Here is a 17736-nt window from a genome sequence, read left to right on the forward strand (position 1 = left end):
CGATGTTCACACACAACCTTCTCTGGGTCAAAGTTCGAGCCACGGGGTTGCTAGTGCCATTATTTGTAGTAGCTGCGGGGGTTCAATTTTTGATACTAAGAGCAAATCTGCTCTTTTGTCTGTTTTTTAATGGGGGTGTTGGGGAACCTCTCCTCATGAAATTGTTTCTATAAAAAGTAAATCCCTATGGATTCTTTAGTGTTGGCACGTTGGGCGGTGCCGGGGAGCGGGGCGAATCATAGCACTATTATAACTTCAGGTCGTGTTCGCACTATATGCAAAGTGGCTTTCTGTTAATTCTGGAGATGCTCACTGGGGGAAGGGGGTGCCGACAAACGCATGAAAGGCAGCAACCCGCAGTGTGGGAGCGAGCTGAAGCAAAACAAAAAGTAGTGTGCCAAACTGGCTTAATTTGTGAAAAGTGACCTAATTGATGTAACTGGGTCAGTCGCCTGGGGGGAAACAGGCAAAAGGCGGGACAAAGACATCATAGCCACCATAGAAGAGGAAGATTTTACAAGGGGCACTACAAGGAGCCATTTACAAGTGGTGGGCATGGCCTAAGCACACAGAGACTACCCCATGCCTCGCAGAGCAGCACATGCGTGCTGCTAAGCTCGACCTAAAAATTACACTAGCAAAGACCAGGATGCAACAACAAATCATACTACTCCGCAATGAAACAAAATGTTCACAATTTTACAATTATCATGAGGCCTACACTACATGATGAGCACATTGAAGATGACCTGCTCAACATATAGTAGTGGATCAGTAGAAAGTCACTCAACTCAAAAGAATTAATGCCTCCCAAAGAGATTCCAAATCTCTCTAGAGATCCAACTAGTGTTAATGAGGTTAAACGCAAACCTTATAATCTTGACGACTAAGCTCTTGAGTAAGGGAGAATTCATAGCATTCACCCAGCACCCAAAAAAGTTGGAGATAGCATCAACTGAAATTTTTCATTACACAAAGATCAAACATGCCCTTATGAAGACTATCCCTTCAGGCACGGTGGTCCCAGAGGCCTCACCATTAGAAGACAGACTCCTGACAGAATACATGGATTAAAAAGCAATTTCCCTAACCTACTGCAAGATTATCAATGATCAACCGGACCCCACAAAAACTCTTAGAGAAAAATGGCAGACAGATATAGGGGAACTGGACAAGGGAGATTGGCAGGAAGCACTGGCACCCCCTCCAGAGGTGGCAATGACCCTCCAAATTAAAGTTAGTACAGTTAAAAAAAACTTCACCGCAATCTACTACACAAGAATAACTATGCACACAATGGGGAACATGGATAGCCCACTGTCTGCTGCGATGCAGGGCGTCCAGTACTTTTTACCATACATTGTGGGAATGCCCGGAGATCCAGATATACTGGGGAACAGTTATGTGCACAATTTCCCAAGTTAGCGGGCCAGCGTAGCACCTGAACCCAAGAGATGTCTCCTCAATATTTGGGAACAGACAGATCTTAACCATACGGCTCAAGACTGGGCGACGCTGGCCAAACGAAACATTGCTAAGTACTGGGGAGCAAGAACAGTTCCAACCTATCATCAGTGGTGTGGTGATATGGATGGCGCAATGATAGAGAAAGTGGTATCTGTGCATAGAGAGTGCCCCAAGAAATGGACGTGGATATGGGGAAAGTGGAACAACGTTAGGGGAAATATCTGTGCCCCACCTCCTTGAATAATTGTTACGGTACGATGTAATATACTGCATTATAATTTGAATGTATTCATGATATAGGCCTGCGTGGGGGGCAATTGTAATGAGATGCACGATTATATGAAAATTATTTTATAATCCCATCACTATAAGTTGCACATATTAAGAATTCTATTCTATGTAACTTGTATAAATTGATGAAGCGGGTCAATAAAAAATGATTTTTTTTTTTAAACTCTTGATGACTAGTGACCATTTAACCATCTTTAAATTGTTACTGCTATCACGGACCTACCTGCCTCGAGCACACCTCTCAGTCACCGGAGCGGCTCCGTGTCAATCACGCCGCCGCTGGGGGCAGTCTTGTGCGACTAGGGCACTTCGGTTCCCGGCATCCCTACGTGGCGCCCTTTCATCGCGTCATACCATAGCGCCCGGAGGCGCTTAAAAGAACTCGGTGCCTCCCGCGGCGCGGGACGCGGGCGGAGCCAGGGCCAAGGGCGGGCCCGTCCGCGGCAGAGAGGCAGTGCTGGGCCACCCCCCTTGATTTCACCTCATGGACTTCAAGTAAGCGAACTGATCATTTAGGTCTTTGGACTAAGGGGACACTGATAAAAACATCTATCAAGACAAGGGAGGGAGGCTAACTGCAGGATAGACTGCTGTTAAAATATTGCCACTTAGTGGTTGTTGCTGGTAACTAAGCTTTGTATACTCCCAACGGAGTCTGTTAATTTAGGCCATGAGTAAGATCACACGTAAGGGGGCAATGGGGTAGGAGTTGTTGGCACATTGGATGCGTTTCTCTCTAGAGCTGAGTCTGTGCTAATACACGAGATTCAGCTAACGGAGCGGAGGCTCTCTCTAGAGCCAACACTACCCCTACCATTACTAGCCCCTCTAACTGAGGTAAACCAACTGCAGCTATGAGCCCTAGTTTACCACGGCATATCACACATACCCCACAGCAGGGCACCCCAGGAGCATCAACCACAGCCAACTCCCCCAGTACAACCCTGGATCCCTCCCCGCCACCTACCCGTACTAGGCAATTGAAGCCTACACAAGGCACTAAAGGGAAAGAACAGTCAAGAAAGAGAAGAGCGTGTAGTGCGCCCAAATCAAGTTCACAGATCTCAAAGCAGGCCAAGAATAAGAATGCGGCATGCGAGCACGGTAGTCCCGCGGTATCATCTATCATCTCTGATGGTTCGAGTGGGGGGGGGGGTGGGGGGGGGGTTCACAAATAGATCAAAAAGATCTGTGGCTGTCCAGGGCCCTAATTGTTCTCAAGGGACACCGGATATAGTGAAACAGCTTGAAGAAAGGCTTCTAGCATTGATCAACCCTGTTATGGCAAAACTAGCCATAATCTCCCATAGGTTAAGCATATTAGAGAAACACTTATTTAAAGATCCACCCGTTAGTCAGGGAATTAGTCAGACTATTAAGCCAAAGGAAAATGAACTAAGACTCCCAACTAGTTCACAGGGTAGTGGGTTGGCAAGCCTTCCTCTAAATTCAATGGAGATGCAACAGAAACATCAAATACAGCCCGAACATAGGGGCAGGGTAAGACCACAGAGCCCAATAGGCAAATTCAAGGGCCGTGAGAATGAGCGGTCATTGAGAGCCTCCCTACATCTTCCACCTGAGGCCACGGCATATACGATTATCCTTGCAAATGCACCAAAACTTTCACACTATGAAGAGGAGCATTTATCTTCCCTTAAGAACAAGTCACTTCACTATCTGAATCACAAAACTGGGCTAGGAACCATCTTTTTCAGCATTTTACGATGGTTAGAAGGGTTCCCTGGGTGGGGCGATCCCAGAAAGGTTTAGAAGGTGACTGCATTGTGCTTAGTTTTAGGTTACCAATCCAGGTTAGGGATATATTGGACCGGGCAGCGTACTCTCTGCCTAATCAGGAGGGTATTAATATACTCCCGTTGGATTTTTTCTACTCTCCCGATACATACAATAATCCAATAAGCTACAGGCAAATGAGTAATATGCCAAGTGATAATAGGACAATTGTGGTGTCTAATTATTTTGATGCGCTGAGCAGACTGGACGAAAATGATTGACTGCCCATTCTAACAAACCCCAAAATGCCAGGAATAGTCACTCTACAAGGGCATGACTATGTTGACACAATAAGTGATGAAGCTATTGCCATACCAATCCCCGGTCATTTGGAGTGTAATAGTGACGCCATTGATAACAGGATGGACAACACAGACACGCAGCCCACATCTTATGCTGAGTCCAGCTGTTGTTACCCCAGTATTAGGTCACATGACCGTCATTGATGTTTCCGGAGTCAGCCAGTGCCAGATAAGTGATCGCGCTATTAATGTGCAAATAGCACAATCCTTAGTATCCGGGAACATTGCAGGCCTTAAGGACAAATTAGTATCTCAAGATTGGCTATCGTTTATAGGCAATCATCATGTCCTACTTTTCCAGGAAACCTGGCAAATGGAACCACTGTATAGACTGGGTTTTCTGAACTTCTACAACCCAGCAACCTCTTGTCTGAGGGGAAGACCAATGGGGGGGTCTGACCATTTGGGTCAGACAGGATGACAGTTATAAAGTTGCACAGCTGGACTCTAAGAGCAGCGACATTCTAATTATTAAAATCCAAAGCCCCAAAATGCAGATTTGTATATAGTACATATGCTAGGGGCAAACCCGGGGGCAAATCCTCAGAGACAGTCTCCCTGTTAGATTCCCCTCTTAATCATTACAATGGCATGGGGAATACGCTTGTAGCTGGAGACTAACTGCTGCTTTGAACCACTAGATAACAATGATATTGAACTTACATTGGAGGAAGATCTTGCCTGGGATATTCCGCAACAGACCATACCTCCTATCAAGACGTGGTCTCAAGCTGCATTACAGCTTAAAGCTTTATGTTTGGAACAGGGGCAAATGGTAGAACAAAGTCAAATAAGGAGGGTGATCACACGTTTGATAATGGGATACGTAGTAGTCGTACAGACTACAGTCTTTTTAACAAATAGTATTGGTCCTCTATTAAGGATATGGCTGTATTAAAACGGGTGGAAAGCGACCATAATCCACTTATATTATCTGTAGAGTTGTTTGCAAGAAAGCGGTCTGAATCTAGACCTAGTACAATTGATATTTATCCTTCAAATGATACCAGGAGGGTAAAATGGACAGAATATCTTCTTAAGGAGGACCATATAACTGTAATGAGTGAACTTGCGGCAAAGGCAACATTAGAGCTTCAGAGTTGTATCAAGGACCAGGATATGAAGTTAAAAGTTGTTTCAATACATACAATTTTTTAATAGGTTATGGGATATTTTTATTATGGAGGTCTGTAAATCCAATCGCAGGCCTAAAAACAGGGTGGAAACATGGTATGGTAAAAGCTGTAGGGTCGCATAGAAATCTTTAGCCCTACCAATTAGATCAAAAGCCAGGGATCGGATTCAAGTTGCAAGGGAGAGGTATAAGAAAGCCCAACACGAAGCAAAGCGATCATGGGACGAACAGTATTGGTCAGAGCTATACAACGCGAGCAGAGCCAGGAACATGGGTGTTTTCTGGGATCTGGTGAAACTGGGTAAGGGGTGCCCTAGGGACCACCCACAAAACTATGTTCCTCCTGATTTGTGGTTCTCGCATTTTAAGACGCAGTTTGCCTGTCCATCCTTTGATAAGGGGTTGAGCATCGACATCCCCCACATTCCTTTTGACATCACACCACTACACTTCAGCGTAAACGAGGTGGATAGAATCCTTAACTCTGTCCCAAAGGGTAGAGTGCCCGGGCTGGACAGTGTCCCTGCTAATCTGTTTATACATAAGAAAGGAGTGTGGGCACCATACATCCAGTCCCTGGCTAATGCCATCGCAAAGGGCTCCCCCATACCCAACACCTGGAAGGGGGCCGAGATAATCCCCATCTATAAGAAGGGGGATCGTTCTGAGCCAGCTAACTATAGGCCGATTAGCCTTATAGACTGCATCCAGAAGGGGATAGCCAGGCTCGTTTTATCTAGGATTCAGACCTGGATTGGGGAGGAAGATATTCTGTCCCCTCTCCAGCCCGGGTTCCGCACACACACGAGCACCATAGATCAGGCCTTTAGATTAGTTTTGATTTACTGGCGGGTGGTAATCCTTAGAGGTGGCACTCTTTATGCGGCGTTTGTCGACCTTAAGTCGGCTTTCGATTTGGTACCGCGTTTCGAAATGTGGAGTGTCTTCCAAGAACAAGGTATGCCACTTGATGTACTTGCCTTTTTAATTAAACTCCACAATGATAATTTTGCTCAGGTCCAGTGGGGAGAGCAAGGCAAAGTTACAGACAGGTTCCAGATTCTAAGAGGGGTAAGGCAAGGGTGCGTTCTGGCTCCAACACCGTTTTTGTTGTACATTAACAGGGTTATCGATTATTTCAAGAATGATCCTACGGATGCCCCACAGTTGAATGGAATACCGATACCCCTGCTAATGTTTGCAGATGACACTCTCCTAATATCCAAAACGCAACATGGTCTACAGAAGGCCATTGGGTGTTTTGAAGGGTTCTGCAAAGATTACAGCCTTACCATCAATGTGACCAAGACCAAATTTATGGTCATGCACAAGCAAAAGCTTGTGAGAGGGAGGGCGATCATGAACGGTGAATTGCTTGAACAGACCCAATCCTTTACCTACCTTGGTATTACACTGGGTTCAAGGTTGAATGGAAACCTCATTTCAACCAGTTGGTTACCAAACATGCCCAGTTAGTAGGAGCACTAATTAGGGAATTGTGCCTCTCGGCTACAAAACCTATTGCCCCAGCAATTAAAATGTATAACTCCAAAATAAGTGCATCTATATTGTATGGGGCTGAACTTTGGGGGTTCGGTAACATTGTACAACTGGCGAACTCCCAAAATAAGTTTGTGAGGGGTTTAGGTAGTCTTCCGCCATCTACGTCACTCCTGCCCCTCTACTATGATCTGGGCTGTCAACGACTTGAGGATGTAGCGCGTTTTAGGCCAGTGGCATATTGGAGGAGGCTCTAGGTTACACCCGAACTCTCCCAGTATGCCCAGGCCCTCCTCTAAGTCCGAGACGCGGATACAGCCAATAAAATTCCATGGTTGAAAGAGGTTATGGCTGTTTACACCGCTATGGGCTTGGGTCCATTGTGGGAGAACCCTACTGTTAATCTCTTCCCACCCCGAAAGGTTAAGGAGCTTTACTGGTCAATGGTGTCAAAGTGAAATTTTCGAACTTGCACTGGCCCATCACTTACAAGAAACTTCCTTGAGCTCAAGTTTGAACCTGTCTATGAGGGCTATTGGGATATTATTACAATTCCTGAAGACCGGAAACTGTACCACCAATACAGGGTGGGTACCCTTCCTGTCAATTCCTTTACCGGTAAATGGCAAGCTGAAAATAATACATCATGTCCATTTTGTTCCACTCAGCCGGAAAGTATAGCCCATATTCTTTTTATCTGCCCTGAGTACAAACATCCTCGTCATAAGTGGTTGAAGGCCATATGTCTGCTGAAGGGCATTAGTACCGGGGCAGAGGCCCTAAGGATCTTTCAAACCGAATGCTCTGAAAGTATTGTAATTGCTGTTGCAAAATTCTTACATTGGATGTGGGCAATCCGGAGGAGAAAGCTACGCCAGGACTAAAACGGGTTTTTTTAATCAAATTGTGTACTAATATTCTTTTGATGCCAATTGATTATTGACCTCGGATCTTTTTAAACTTAATTTATTGTATGGGTTTTTATATCTAGCTGACTTTTTTTAATAATAGTAATTTCTTGTATGGAATAACTCGTAGACTCGTTTCTCTGGTAGGAACGCCGTGTCACTGTTACCGTTATGGTTTTTTAATATGTGAAGTCTTTTTTAAATGTACAGTCTTTTATGATATATTTGTCGAAATAAAGACTTATTTGAATTGATATGGATCACTGCATACTCCCAGTTGGCAAGATGAGTATTTAGCAATCAACTATGCAAAACCCAACTGGCAATGGCAGACGCCCATTCATCTAGCAGGCTCACCAAGGCCCCGATTTACAATAGTTTGCATCACAAAAATGACACATCCCAGCAGACTTTTATTTGCGCTGGAAAGTTATGCAAGTAAAGCAAAGCAGCGCAAAGAGCTGATTTGACCTGCTCTGTGTCAAGGGGGCGTTCCATGGATTGTAAATGGGTGCTCCCATGCAACTACCTATGAGTTTTGAAGCAAAACCATAATTTACTAAGATTAGACAGGGTTTTGTGCCAAAATAATCATGCCACTTTTAAGCAGACGTTAAAAGGAGAAAGGACTTAATTTTTTCTAACTTCTTCCACTTTGCATGTGTGCTGCACTGTACAGACCACCTCCAAAGTGGGAAAACAAAGTTTATCTAGGCATAGTGTTTTGTACCGACAGGGTACCCTTTGAGAACAAAACCAATGCTAGACTCAGACCCTTGCGCTATAGTGCAATTGTGCGTGCCTAGCACTAGACAGCATGATTCTGCACAAGCGTCAAGGATAGAGCCATCTTTGTAGATATCTCGCTTTCCTACTCTTTCTCCACCACAAAATGCAACAATTTTGCTGCTTTTTCACTACTATATGGGTATGGTTAATACGTTTACTATTGTGTTAATTCTTGGAGTTTGGGGGGTCAGGCCCAATAAGCAATTGGATAAGGAGCCTCCTTGGCAACTGCCCTCTCAGAAACTAAGGACACGTAGGAAAACGTCCTCCCAAAAGTGCCCCACCACAAAACACTGCCAGACCATATGATAAAATCCTGCCTCTCTTCAGCACACCCAGGACAGGCATTGGACTGAGTACATTTGCCCAATTCTTACAGGAGTCAAGTATATGTAGTGCAGGTAACATTTGATTTTGGCAATTCAGGATACTTGCTAAACACTCTGCCAGAAACTGGGTCCATTCCTCCGTAGTCAAAAAGCTGTTCAAATGAAGCTCACACAATCCTTTCAGAGTGCTCATTTCGGGCCTGGTGTCATGTACTTGAGGTCATTGTACAGACGGGTAATCGCCTCCTTCCGATTGTAGGCTTCTTATTGAGCCAGTTCTGGTGGCTCAGTGGACTAGTGCATGCACAGCAGGGGTCTGTGTTTGACCTCATGGTCAAAGGTTAAAATATCGGTTAGTCCACTCAGCCTTTCATCCCTCTGAGGTCAATAAAAGGAGTACCATTGAGTTGGTTAACAATAAACATCTGTTATTCAGTGCCAAGTTGCCTACGGGTGAATGTGCACTTTAAAAATATACGTTATGTTACGGTATAGCTGTGAGCCAATAACACTTGCAATACGTGTGAGACCTCCTCCCCACCCATGGTGAATCCTATGTGTCCGTTAGTAGTTGTGGGAGGGCTCTGTATAGTAAGAAGCTTCCAGGCCCAGATTATGTACATCAGTGAGATCTGTAAATGACAGTACAATCTTAACGCTAAACAGGTCCCCACAAAGCGTCAGACCCACCTCTGTTCAGGGTAGTACGTTAAGCACTCTTAAGAGCACAGTCAAGTCGTAACAACAATGGTAGCTCAGGTGCATATGGCATCTTACCATTCTTGTTCCGTACATACACATTTCAACACCAGTAAGCTACTCTCAACAATGTATGTTATGTTATGTTATGGAATCTTGTATAGCGCATGGCTACCCCAGCAACGGGGCGTCCCAGCGCTTGCGGACATGCCTACAACTAGTGCGACAGAGGATGTACTAGATGGACGCAAACCGCCAAGTTTCTATAAGTTTGCGAAATAGCAGATGGTTTGAGGTGGCTCGAGCTTTTAAGGGGATGGAATTCCAAAGCTTAGGGGCCAGATACCTGAAGGAACGGCCGCCGGCTCTGCTCCTCCGAATCTTAATGGTACGTGCTAAAGAAAGATCCGCTGAGCGGAGTACGCGCGTGGGGATATAAAAGGAGCATAGTCCTTGAAGAGTTTGGGGGCCAGCGCTGTACAAGATTTTGTGGGTTAGACAGAGGGTTTTGAATTGTATGCGTTGCTTTATAGGCAAACAATGTAGTCGCCGGAGAAAGGGGGAAGTATGACAGGTTTTGGGTAGAGCAAACAAAACACGGGCAGCAGCATTTTGTGCTCTTTGCATCCTGTTTATTGTGGTCGTGTTGGAGCCTAGCATGAGGGAGTTGCAATAGTCCAGGTGAGAAAGGACAGACGCCTGGACTATGAGCTGACGGGTAGGGGGCTCGAAGAACCCCAGAATGGGTCTGAGAGAGCGCAGACGCCCGTAGCAGATGCCCGCCACTTTTTTGGCATGGGAATCCAAATTGAGCGAGTTGTCGAGCATCACTCCTAGATTTTTTTACCAACTCCTTAGGTATAGGAGCTGGTCCCAACGCAGGAGGCCACCAATGCTCATCCCATGTCTGTGTGCCATTGCCAATCAGAAGTACCTCTGTTTTGGAGGAGTTTAATTGAAGACAGTTGTTAGATAGCCACTTAGATATGGCCAAAATGTCTTCTTGGAACTTCATTTGGTCTATCACATTGTTATTGGAGAAATTAAAAATAAGTTGTGTATCGTCCGCATATAATATTAGTTGTATCTTACGTTCCCGGGCCATCACGGCCAGGGGGAAGAAATTCACATTAAACAATGTGGGACTGAGCGCAGACCCCTGAGGTACCCCACATTCAAGGGGGAGCCTGCTGGATGAGTACGGAGGGGCGTGCACCTGGAAGGAACGGTCAGATAGAAAAGACGCGAACCAATCCAGGGTATCATTCTGCTTTTATCAAACCTTGGCCCCATCAACCACTCCAAAATATTACATACCCCTAGCTTTGCATGTGTATCCCCTGCCATCAATCCATCGCATCAGCCATTGCAGCTGTGCCACCGCATAGCACAGCTCATAATTGAGAGCAGCCAACCTACTCTCTGCTACAGGTACATATAGTTACGCAATCGTCACTCAGCAGATCCTCTTTCACCGCACAGGAGTGGCAAACAGTGATTGCAAGTCCTTGAAGAAACTTCTGTGATTAAGTACAAAAGTCAATGGAGCAACAACATTTTTGAGATCACCACTCTACCTATCTGGGAAAACAGGAGTGAGTTTCAGAATGGAAGCAATTGGCGTATTGATGTTACTGCCCATTCCCAAAGTATAATCTACTATGGGGCATATGTAGGTAATTTCCATTTTGCGATTCCAAATAGCGATTTTTAAGGAATCGCTATTTGAGAATAGCAAAATGGAATGTAGGTAAAAATTCGCCATTTTTTTGCGAACCTTTAACATTCCTTATTTGCGATTAGCAAATCGCAAATCGCAATTAAGGAATGAGTGTTCCATTCATTCATGGGGATACATTCTTAAATTGCGATTTTCTGTGTGAAAATCGCAATTTGAGAATCGCTATTCCAAGGGTGCCAGAGTGTCCAAAGGACACCTGTTGCACCCCTGGAATGTGCCTGTAAGTACATGTGGCACACATACATGCCCTAAGGGCATGTCTGTGCGCCACATGGCACTTGGAATTTTTTAAAAAAATGCATTTTTGAAGGAAATCGCAAAATACCATCTACTTGAAGTAGGTGGTATTTTGCGATTCCTTATGCAAAAATCGCATTTTTTAAAGCACCCCTCATAGCATTTAAGGAATCGCAAAATTGCGATTCCTTAAATGCTATAAGCAAAATAGGGAATCACAATTTTTGCGATTCCTTATTTTGCCAAGTCACCTACATATCAAAACGCCGTTTGCGATTCGCAAACGCCGAAATTCGCTGAATTTCGGTGTTTGCAAATCGCCAACGGCTACCTACATTTGCCCCTAGATCTTTTTCAGAGTGATAAATATTAACTCCCTGATATTTGAGTGTTGTACTTCCGCTGCAAGACTGTATAGGGCACCATCAATCTCTGAGATTCCGATAGTCTGTGCAGGAGGAACAGACAGGAATTAACCCAGTTTATCTTAAACCCCAATATCGTCCCAAATTAGTCCAATGAGTCATTATCATCTCTTAACTAAATCAGTGCTTTGTCTACATATAGCAAGAGGATGTGCCATATGGAGGGTCGACAAGAAAAAAGCTTCTAAGACCGCTCATTGGGGTATAAATATTCCATAAATAACCTAGGCCTTTTTTCGCAAAAGGCAATCGAAAAAAAGGCATTTCTTCGAAGCAAAAGTTTAGTCCATAAGATCTCAGATTCAGTCAGCCAAAAATACGCCTAGAAAACATCTGAAAGAGTCAAAGCAGCATCTAAGCCCGTGCCACTCAAGACCAATCAATTCCAGTGCAAACTTTAAACACTAGTGCCGTACTGGCCACAAAATCCTACAGAATCTGGTCATACTGCATTAACATCTCCCAGACTGAACTAGGAAAGCCTGTCTCCAAGATTAAACCCTTCAAATCACTTTTTACTCACTACTGGCCAGTCCAGCAAAAGAGATGAGCATCATCCTAATACCCAACTGGTTGACATTTATAAACCTTTAACCACACCAAGGCATTTTCCTAGTCTACCTAAAAGGTTAAGAGAGACACTCTGCTGAAAATCCCAACTGATTAACAAGAAGATTTCAACAACTATCATCTAGTCTCTAGACTCCTATTCCTGGAGTGCTGAGTAAACACTCGACTGAAACAATGTGCAAAGGGCAGAAATCTACTTGGTGAGTATCAATCTGGGTTTAATGAGGGTCAGAGCACAGACACTAAGGTCTGTCATTAAAGTCCCCAGAACAGGCTCAAAACTGGATGGACTAGGAGCCTCCTTCAACGACAAACTCCTCTTCACATTCACTCTTCCATGAAAACGCCACACCATTTTCAGTAGGATTTGCATGCTCTTGCTCTTCTCAGCAAAGTTTGCTATAAATTTGCCATAGTACTTTATAGGAACTTTCCCAACTTATCCTTGTTGGTTGGAGAGGGCATCTCACCAACTGCAGCCACCAACTCCTTTACAGGACAAATACCCTTCGCAGAAAACAAGTGACCCAAATATTCCAGGTGGTCTATCTTGAATTAGCATATTTCCAACATCAACCTGAGTCCAATCGCATCTAGCCTTCTAAGAACTGTACACAACCATTCATCATGCTTCCTAAAAGAACTCCCAAACACCATCACGTTATCATGGTAAATCTTAAGAGCTGGAACCCCGCCCCGTAAAAAATACTCTGAAATACTGAAGAAGCAGATATCAGTCCAAAATGCATCCACACATAATTAAATGTACCATATGGAGTGATAAAGTTAGCTCTAGCGACAAAGGATGCAATTTGATCTGACAGTATACAGACGTAAAGTTCAGTGAAGAAAAATATTTGGCATCCCCCAAGAAGCCTACCTGTCTCACGTAAACGTTAAAAAATGTTATATACGAGGCCAATACTTGTTTATATATTGGTAGCAGCAGTGAACCCCTCCAAGAGTCTGGGACGTCCCCCAGTAGCCTATATTCCCCGTATAATTGCGCCAAGGTGTCTGACCAGAAGTCTGGATTATCCCTAAAAAGGGGAACCTGGTAGACCACTAGGGCCGGGGGCTCTGTTCTGTCGTATCTTTTTTAGAATTAAACGGACCTCCCCTTTGCTTGGGAAAGTTGAAGCGGCTGGAGGGACAGCAGGCTCTGCTAGGGTGTTCCCATGTCTCTCTCCAGATGTTAAGGCACTGTTCTGCAAGTGCCATTCGGGTCATCGGTATACAGTCTTAACATGGGCCACCCATGTAGCTGCATCAAGAGGTTTCTCTCTGTTTGAGGTCCCGTGAAATAGATGGTTTAGGTATTGCCAGAATTCTTGGGATTTACACGGTGTCAATAGGTAAAAAAAAAAAAACTGTTGCCTCAGTGAGTTCACGATTTACCTTCCAACCCGGTTGTGAATGATGTTTAGCAGCTAATTGGAGTTCCTTTTTAGTAGTCTCTGACCTCGTTTTTTTATAGGCCCTTTGTTTGGCTTTTAAGTGTTTCGCGCATTGCTTTATCGCTGGAACTGGACCCATACGTATGTTTGATTTCAGGGAATGCGGTTTGTAGTGTTCCCCACCAGCAGTGTGGCCAATGCATATGCAAGTTTGTCCCATTCCCCTGTACAATTACAATTATTAGGGTCGGTCTGCCATCCGATACATGGTGTTTTCCATAAGGCAAATTCATGGATTGTCTTTGCCCCCCATTTAATCCTTCTAAGAAGCCTGTTCTGTTCTTCACCCTGGGATGCTCCAATGCAGGGGGTGGTATAGCGGATGTCCGCTCTGAAGGTTAAGTTCAGAGTTAAGGCAACATGGTCACTTTCGCTCCGTGGAAGCACTTCGAAGTTTAGCATGTATTTTTGTAGCCTCTCACCTAGTAGGATGTAGTCTCGGACTGACTGCAATTTGCCATCCAGGAACATTTTTTCTGTTGTAGTTTGGTATGAAAACAGAATTATGGGTGCCAAAATTCAAATATAAAAGTCGCTGGGCATCTCAGTAGTTTTTATGTTCAACTTCTTGCTATATAGTACCACCCAAAGTGCCATGCTTGAGGTATATAAATGTCACACACTTGAACACTGCAAACATACAATTGTCAAACCCATACATACCGAAAGCTTGTCAAATATGGTACATTCATTTTTTTTTCCAACAGTTTGGTGTGTGCCTGTAGCTTGTCCTCAGTGCCTAGCGTCTTACTCACATGAGAGCAAAGGGGAAAACACCTTTTTGAGGCGACAACTTCAGGGCTTTCTGTAAGAGCTCACAACGATGTGGCACTCCATGTCAGTGAGGGGAAGATTTTTCCTGGCAAAACTGTTAACTACCAATTGCAAGGGTTCCCTCTTTTTTTTGAGAAAAATAACAGCAACATTTTCCCTTAGGGATATTCTGCAAGGACACTAAAATGCTGCAAGCATATAGTAGTGGATGGTACAATGGGGCAGCAGTCCACACATGGTATTTAATTTCCAGTCCCTGGACAAACTTTCTTCACCTTACGAATAAGTCACTATAACCATGTTAACAGGGGGAGCACAGGCACTTTACTATTGGTAAGCAGGGGTTAGAGTGCACTGAGTACTAAAGCCAGCAAAATCAGATAAGGCAAAAATCTAATCTACACCATGCAAAAGATAATGTCTTGCAATCATAATGATAGACTCCCAACCCCTCACATAATGTACAGCTCTCAATATGTTTACTAGTTAGGGTACATACATACAGTCAGTCCTGGTGGGACCATCAAGAAGAAAGGTAAAACATTTGTGGAGACTGGCTTTAGTGTTTCGCCACCATTAGAAACTTGTCCGCAGAGATACACAAGAAGAAAGGCAAGACCTACAAATCTGAGAAGGAATTTGCTGAACTAGGCACAGAGGCAGTACTGTTTTGTACAATAATAAAATACAAAAAAAAAGTAAACAGGAAGATTAAATGGTTCAAACTCATTCAATTAAACACATACATGATTGTGAGCAATACATATATGTTCTAAACAATAAATGTCACAGTTACAATTTAAAAGTTTGACAGTACCTTGCCACACTAAAGCAGCTAAAATGAATGGTTAGTCATGGGTAATCGCCAATACATATTAAAAACCAATATTCTACACCTCAATCTTTTTCAATATGACACCTGTACATTTCACAAAGCACTTTTGAGTGGAGGGTCTTGCCCACCTAATCAAGGAATTACTGCAAAAGCAAAGTTTTGTATGCCTAGTCTCGTAAGGGGAATTTTTAAACACCCCTTTCATTCATTGTTAAGCTTGAGGAAACCATAAATTACATGAATTTTAAACTCTTTGATGTTATTGTAAAATCCACAGCAACCCGCTAGGTGTGGGTTTATGCACACTTGACATTGTTCCTCCTATTATTAAAACCCAAAACCTTAATTCTAATAGCAAGCAGGTCTTACAAATCTCTACAGCTTACTGTAGGAGTAGGTGGTCAGCCCCAGCTCAGAATGTTTTCTTTCAGCAACCAGTTAGCTCTACTCAGTAGGATATGTCATTTAGATGTTTTATAAGCATTATGTTAAATACACCATGTGCCAATCCAATTTGCCATATCTCCTGCATATCTATCAATGTTAGTATGCAAGTATGAATGTAAACCATTGGGTTATGGTAAAGCCCTTAAGCTAAGCATTTAATGTGGCTCTTTGAATTTCTGGTTTGGTGTCAAATCAGGACAAAGCAAGCTTCATTCCCAGGTGTACTTGGTTAGACTGTTCTTATGAGGTGGAGTTATGTAACCTGAATAATCAAAGCAGATTTGGGTCTGTGTCTGACTTGTTTGAGAGTTCCCCAAGTTAAGCCTCTGCAGCACCGGCCACAGAATTGATGCATCAGGCAGATAGTAATTTGGTTCAATATGATTATGTCAGATGCATACTGTAACAGTGACGTCAAGTTCCACTCCTGCTTTGTGTGTGTGTGGATGGGGGGGGAGGGGAGAATCAAGATTTATGATTGGCCAAAGCAGTCCCTAAAACTGCTACATAGAGGCTGAAAAAGAGAAGGGTGAGCACATCTCCTGGTTTCAACCCCCTTTAAATATAGACCCTAGAGGATAAAGCAGTGGCGCTGTTCACCTTTATTTGAACTGAGATGTCACTGTATAGCTGCCAGATCACTTGTAACCGTATGCAATATCCAAATTATAGCCATTATACAATAAGTTCCCATCGACTCAACAAGTGTGGTTTCATAGTTCACGAAGCAAGCATACAGTAGTTTTCCAGCATTCAAATATTTACAACGGCAGTGATAACATTTTGTCTGATGTGCGATCAATGAAGCCTATTTAAAGAATGGCAGAAGATGTTGGTGTGCAACCAACCCAGTTTGTAATTGATGCAGCAACTTCAACATAAAGTAGTGCCATTAGGTCTGTGCAGGGGCTGTCTTATATGGCGGGCGCGGTAATGCCTCCTTCCCTGTATTCCGTAAAGTAAACCCTTGCTGATTTTTACTGCCTGCCCATGCATATTAATGGCCCACTCGGGTGTTTTCGTGGCCCTTCCATGCTGAGAATCCTGGAGCCGGGCCTGCCACAATGACACCTAAAAAACAGTTTCCCAACATATAAGAGGTCATCACGCGCAAAGGAGGCTACCCTGTATTAGTGAAGTGTCCGAAATATAATTATACACCAATTTCCCTTTTTACGGTTTCACTGAGCTAATGGACACAAACACCGGACCACATTCATCCCCTCACACCAGGCCAAACACTGAGGTATCCAAGGTGAGGCCAGGCCACGCCCCCGGTACCACCTCTTACCCACCAAGAGAGACATACCCTCTATCATGCCCCTAAACCTCGGCAGACCGCCATTCTCTTTACCCCTGAAGATTTACCTGCACATCCTCATTCCGCAGCTCGTCGATCAGCACGGCAATGGGGTAAAGCGAGTCGTCTCCGTCAGCACCAGCCATCCTGAGCCCGAGAGAAAAGCACCACTTCCGGCCGCAAAGAGGAAGGCGCGGGGTCTCCGGGAGGAAGCGGCAGCTGGAGCAGGGGCGGGGAACCAGTTCTGCTGCCTAGGGCTTGCTCTTATTGGGCGTAGACGTGGAACGAGTACTGTTCTGACGTAAAAGTCACCGACGGCGGCCATCTCGGAAGTACAAAGCAGGGGAAACAGCACACGTTTCTGGTCTATTGAAGGAACATATAGGCTTTGTTAGAAAACTCTTTAAACATTTAAAAATATTTAGTATAATCGGTATAAATGAGGTAGTTTTATCAAAAACTAACAATTGTTTCCTTTTATGTAAATCTCAATAACGTATTAACTTGCATTAGTTCGCTAGAGCATCTTCATATCGTTCTTTTACAGCCTTTCAATTATTTCACCGTGTTTTTGTTACCTTTTGCCTCTGCTCCTGTCTATTGTGCAACTCCAACATGGCCCACTTGTCTCGTACAACATAATAAAGGCTGGTACGAAAGGCGAGGCTTAATTAACCATTTTCAATTATTCTCGAGGCTCTGCTAAAATATGAGCAAAAAAAAGATAGTAAAG

The 17736-nt window shown here is 44.0% G+C and overlaps 1 protein-coding gene across 1 annotated transcript in view; it reads right to left on the reverse strand.

The window, feature by feature from the left end:
- PPP2R1B (protein phosphatase 2 scaffold subunit Abeta) overlaps positions 1 to 17278 on the reverse strand; it is a 128105-nt gene extending 110827 nt beyond the window's left edge. Inside the window, exon 1 of the mRNA XM_078682310.1 lies at positions 17072 to 17278. Coding sequence (XP_078538436.1) covers positions 17072 to 17149 — 78 coding nt within the window. The 5' untranslated portion in view covers positions 17150 to 17278. The remainder of the gene's footprint in view (positions 1 to 17071) is intronic.
- Positions 17279 to 17736: the final 458 nt, after the last annotated feature.

Source organism: Lissotriton helveticus, chromosome 3_1 (genome assembly GCF_964261635.1).
Source record: "Lissotriton helveticus chromosome 3_1, aLisHel1.1, whole genome shotgun sequence".
NCBI classification, from domain to species: domain Eukaryota; kingdom Metazoa; phylum Chordata; class Amphibia; order Caudata; family Salamandridae; genus Lissotriton; species Lissotriton helveticus.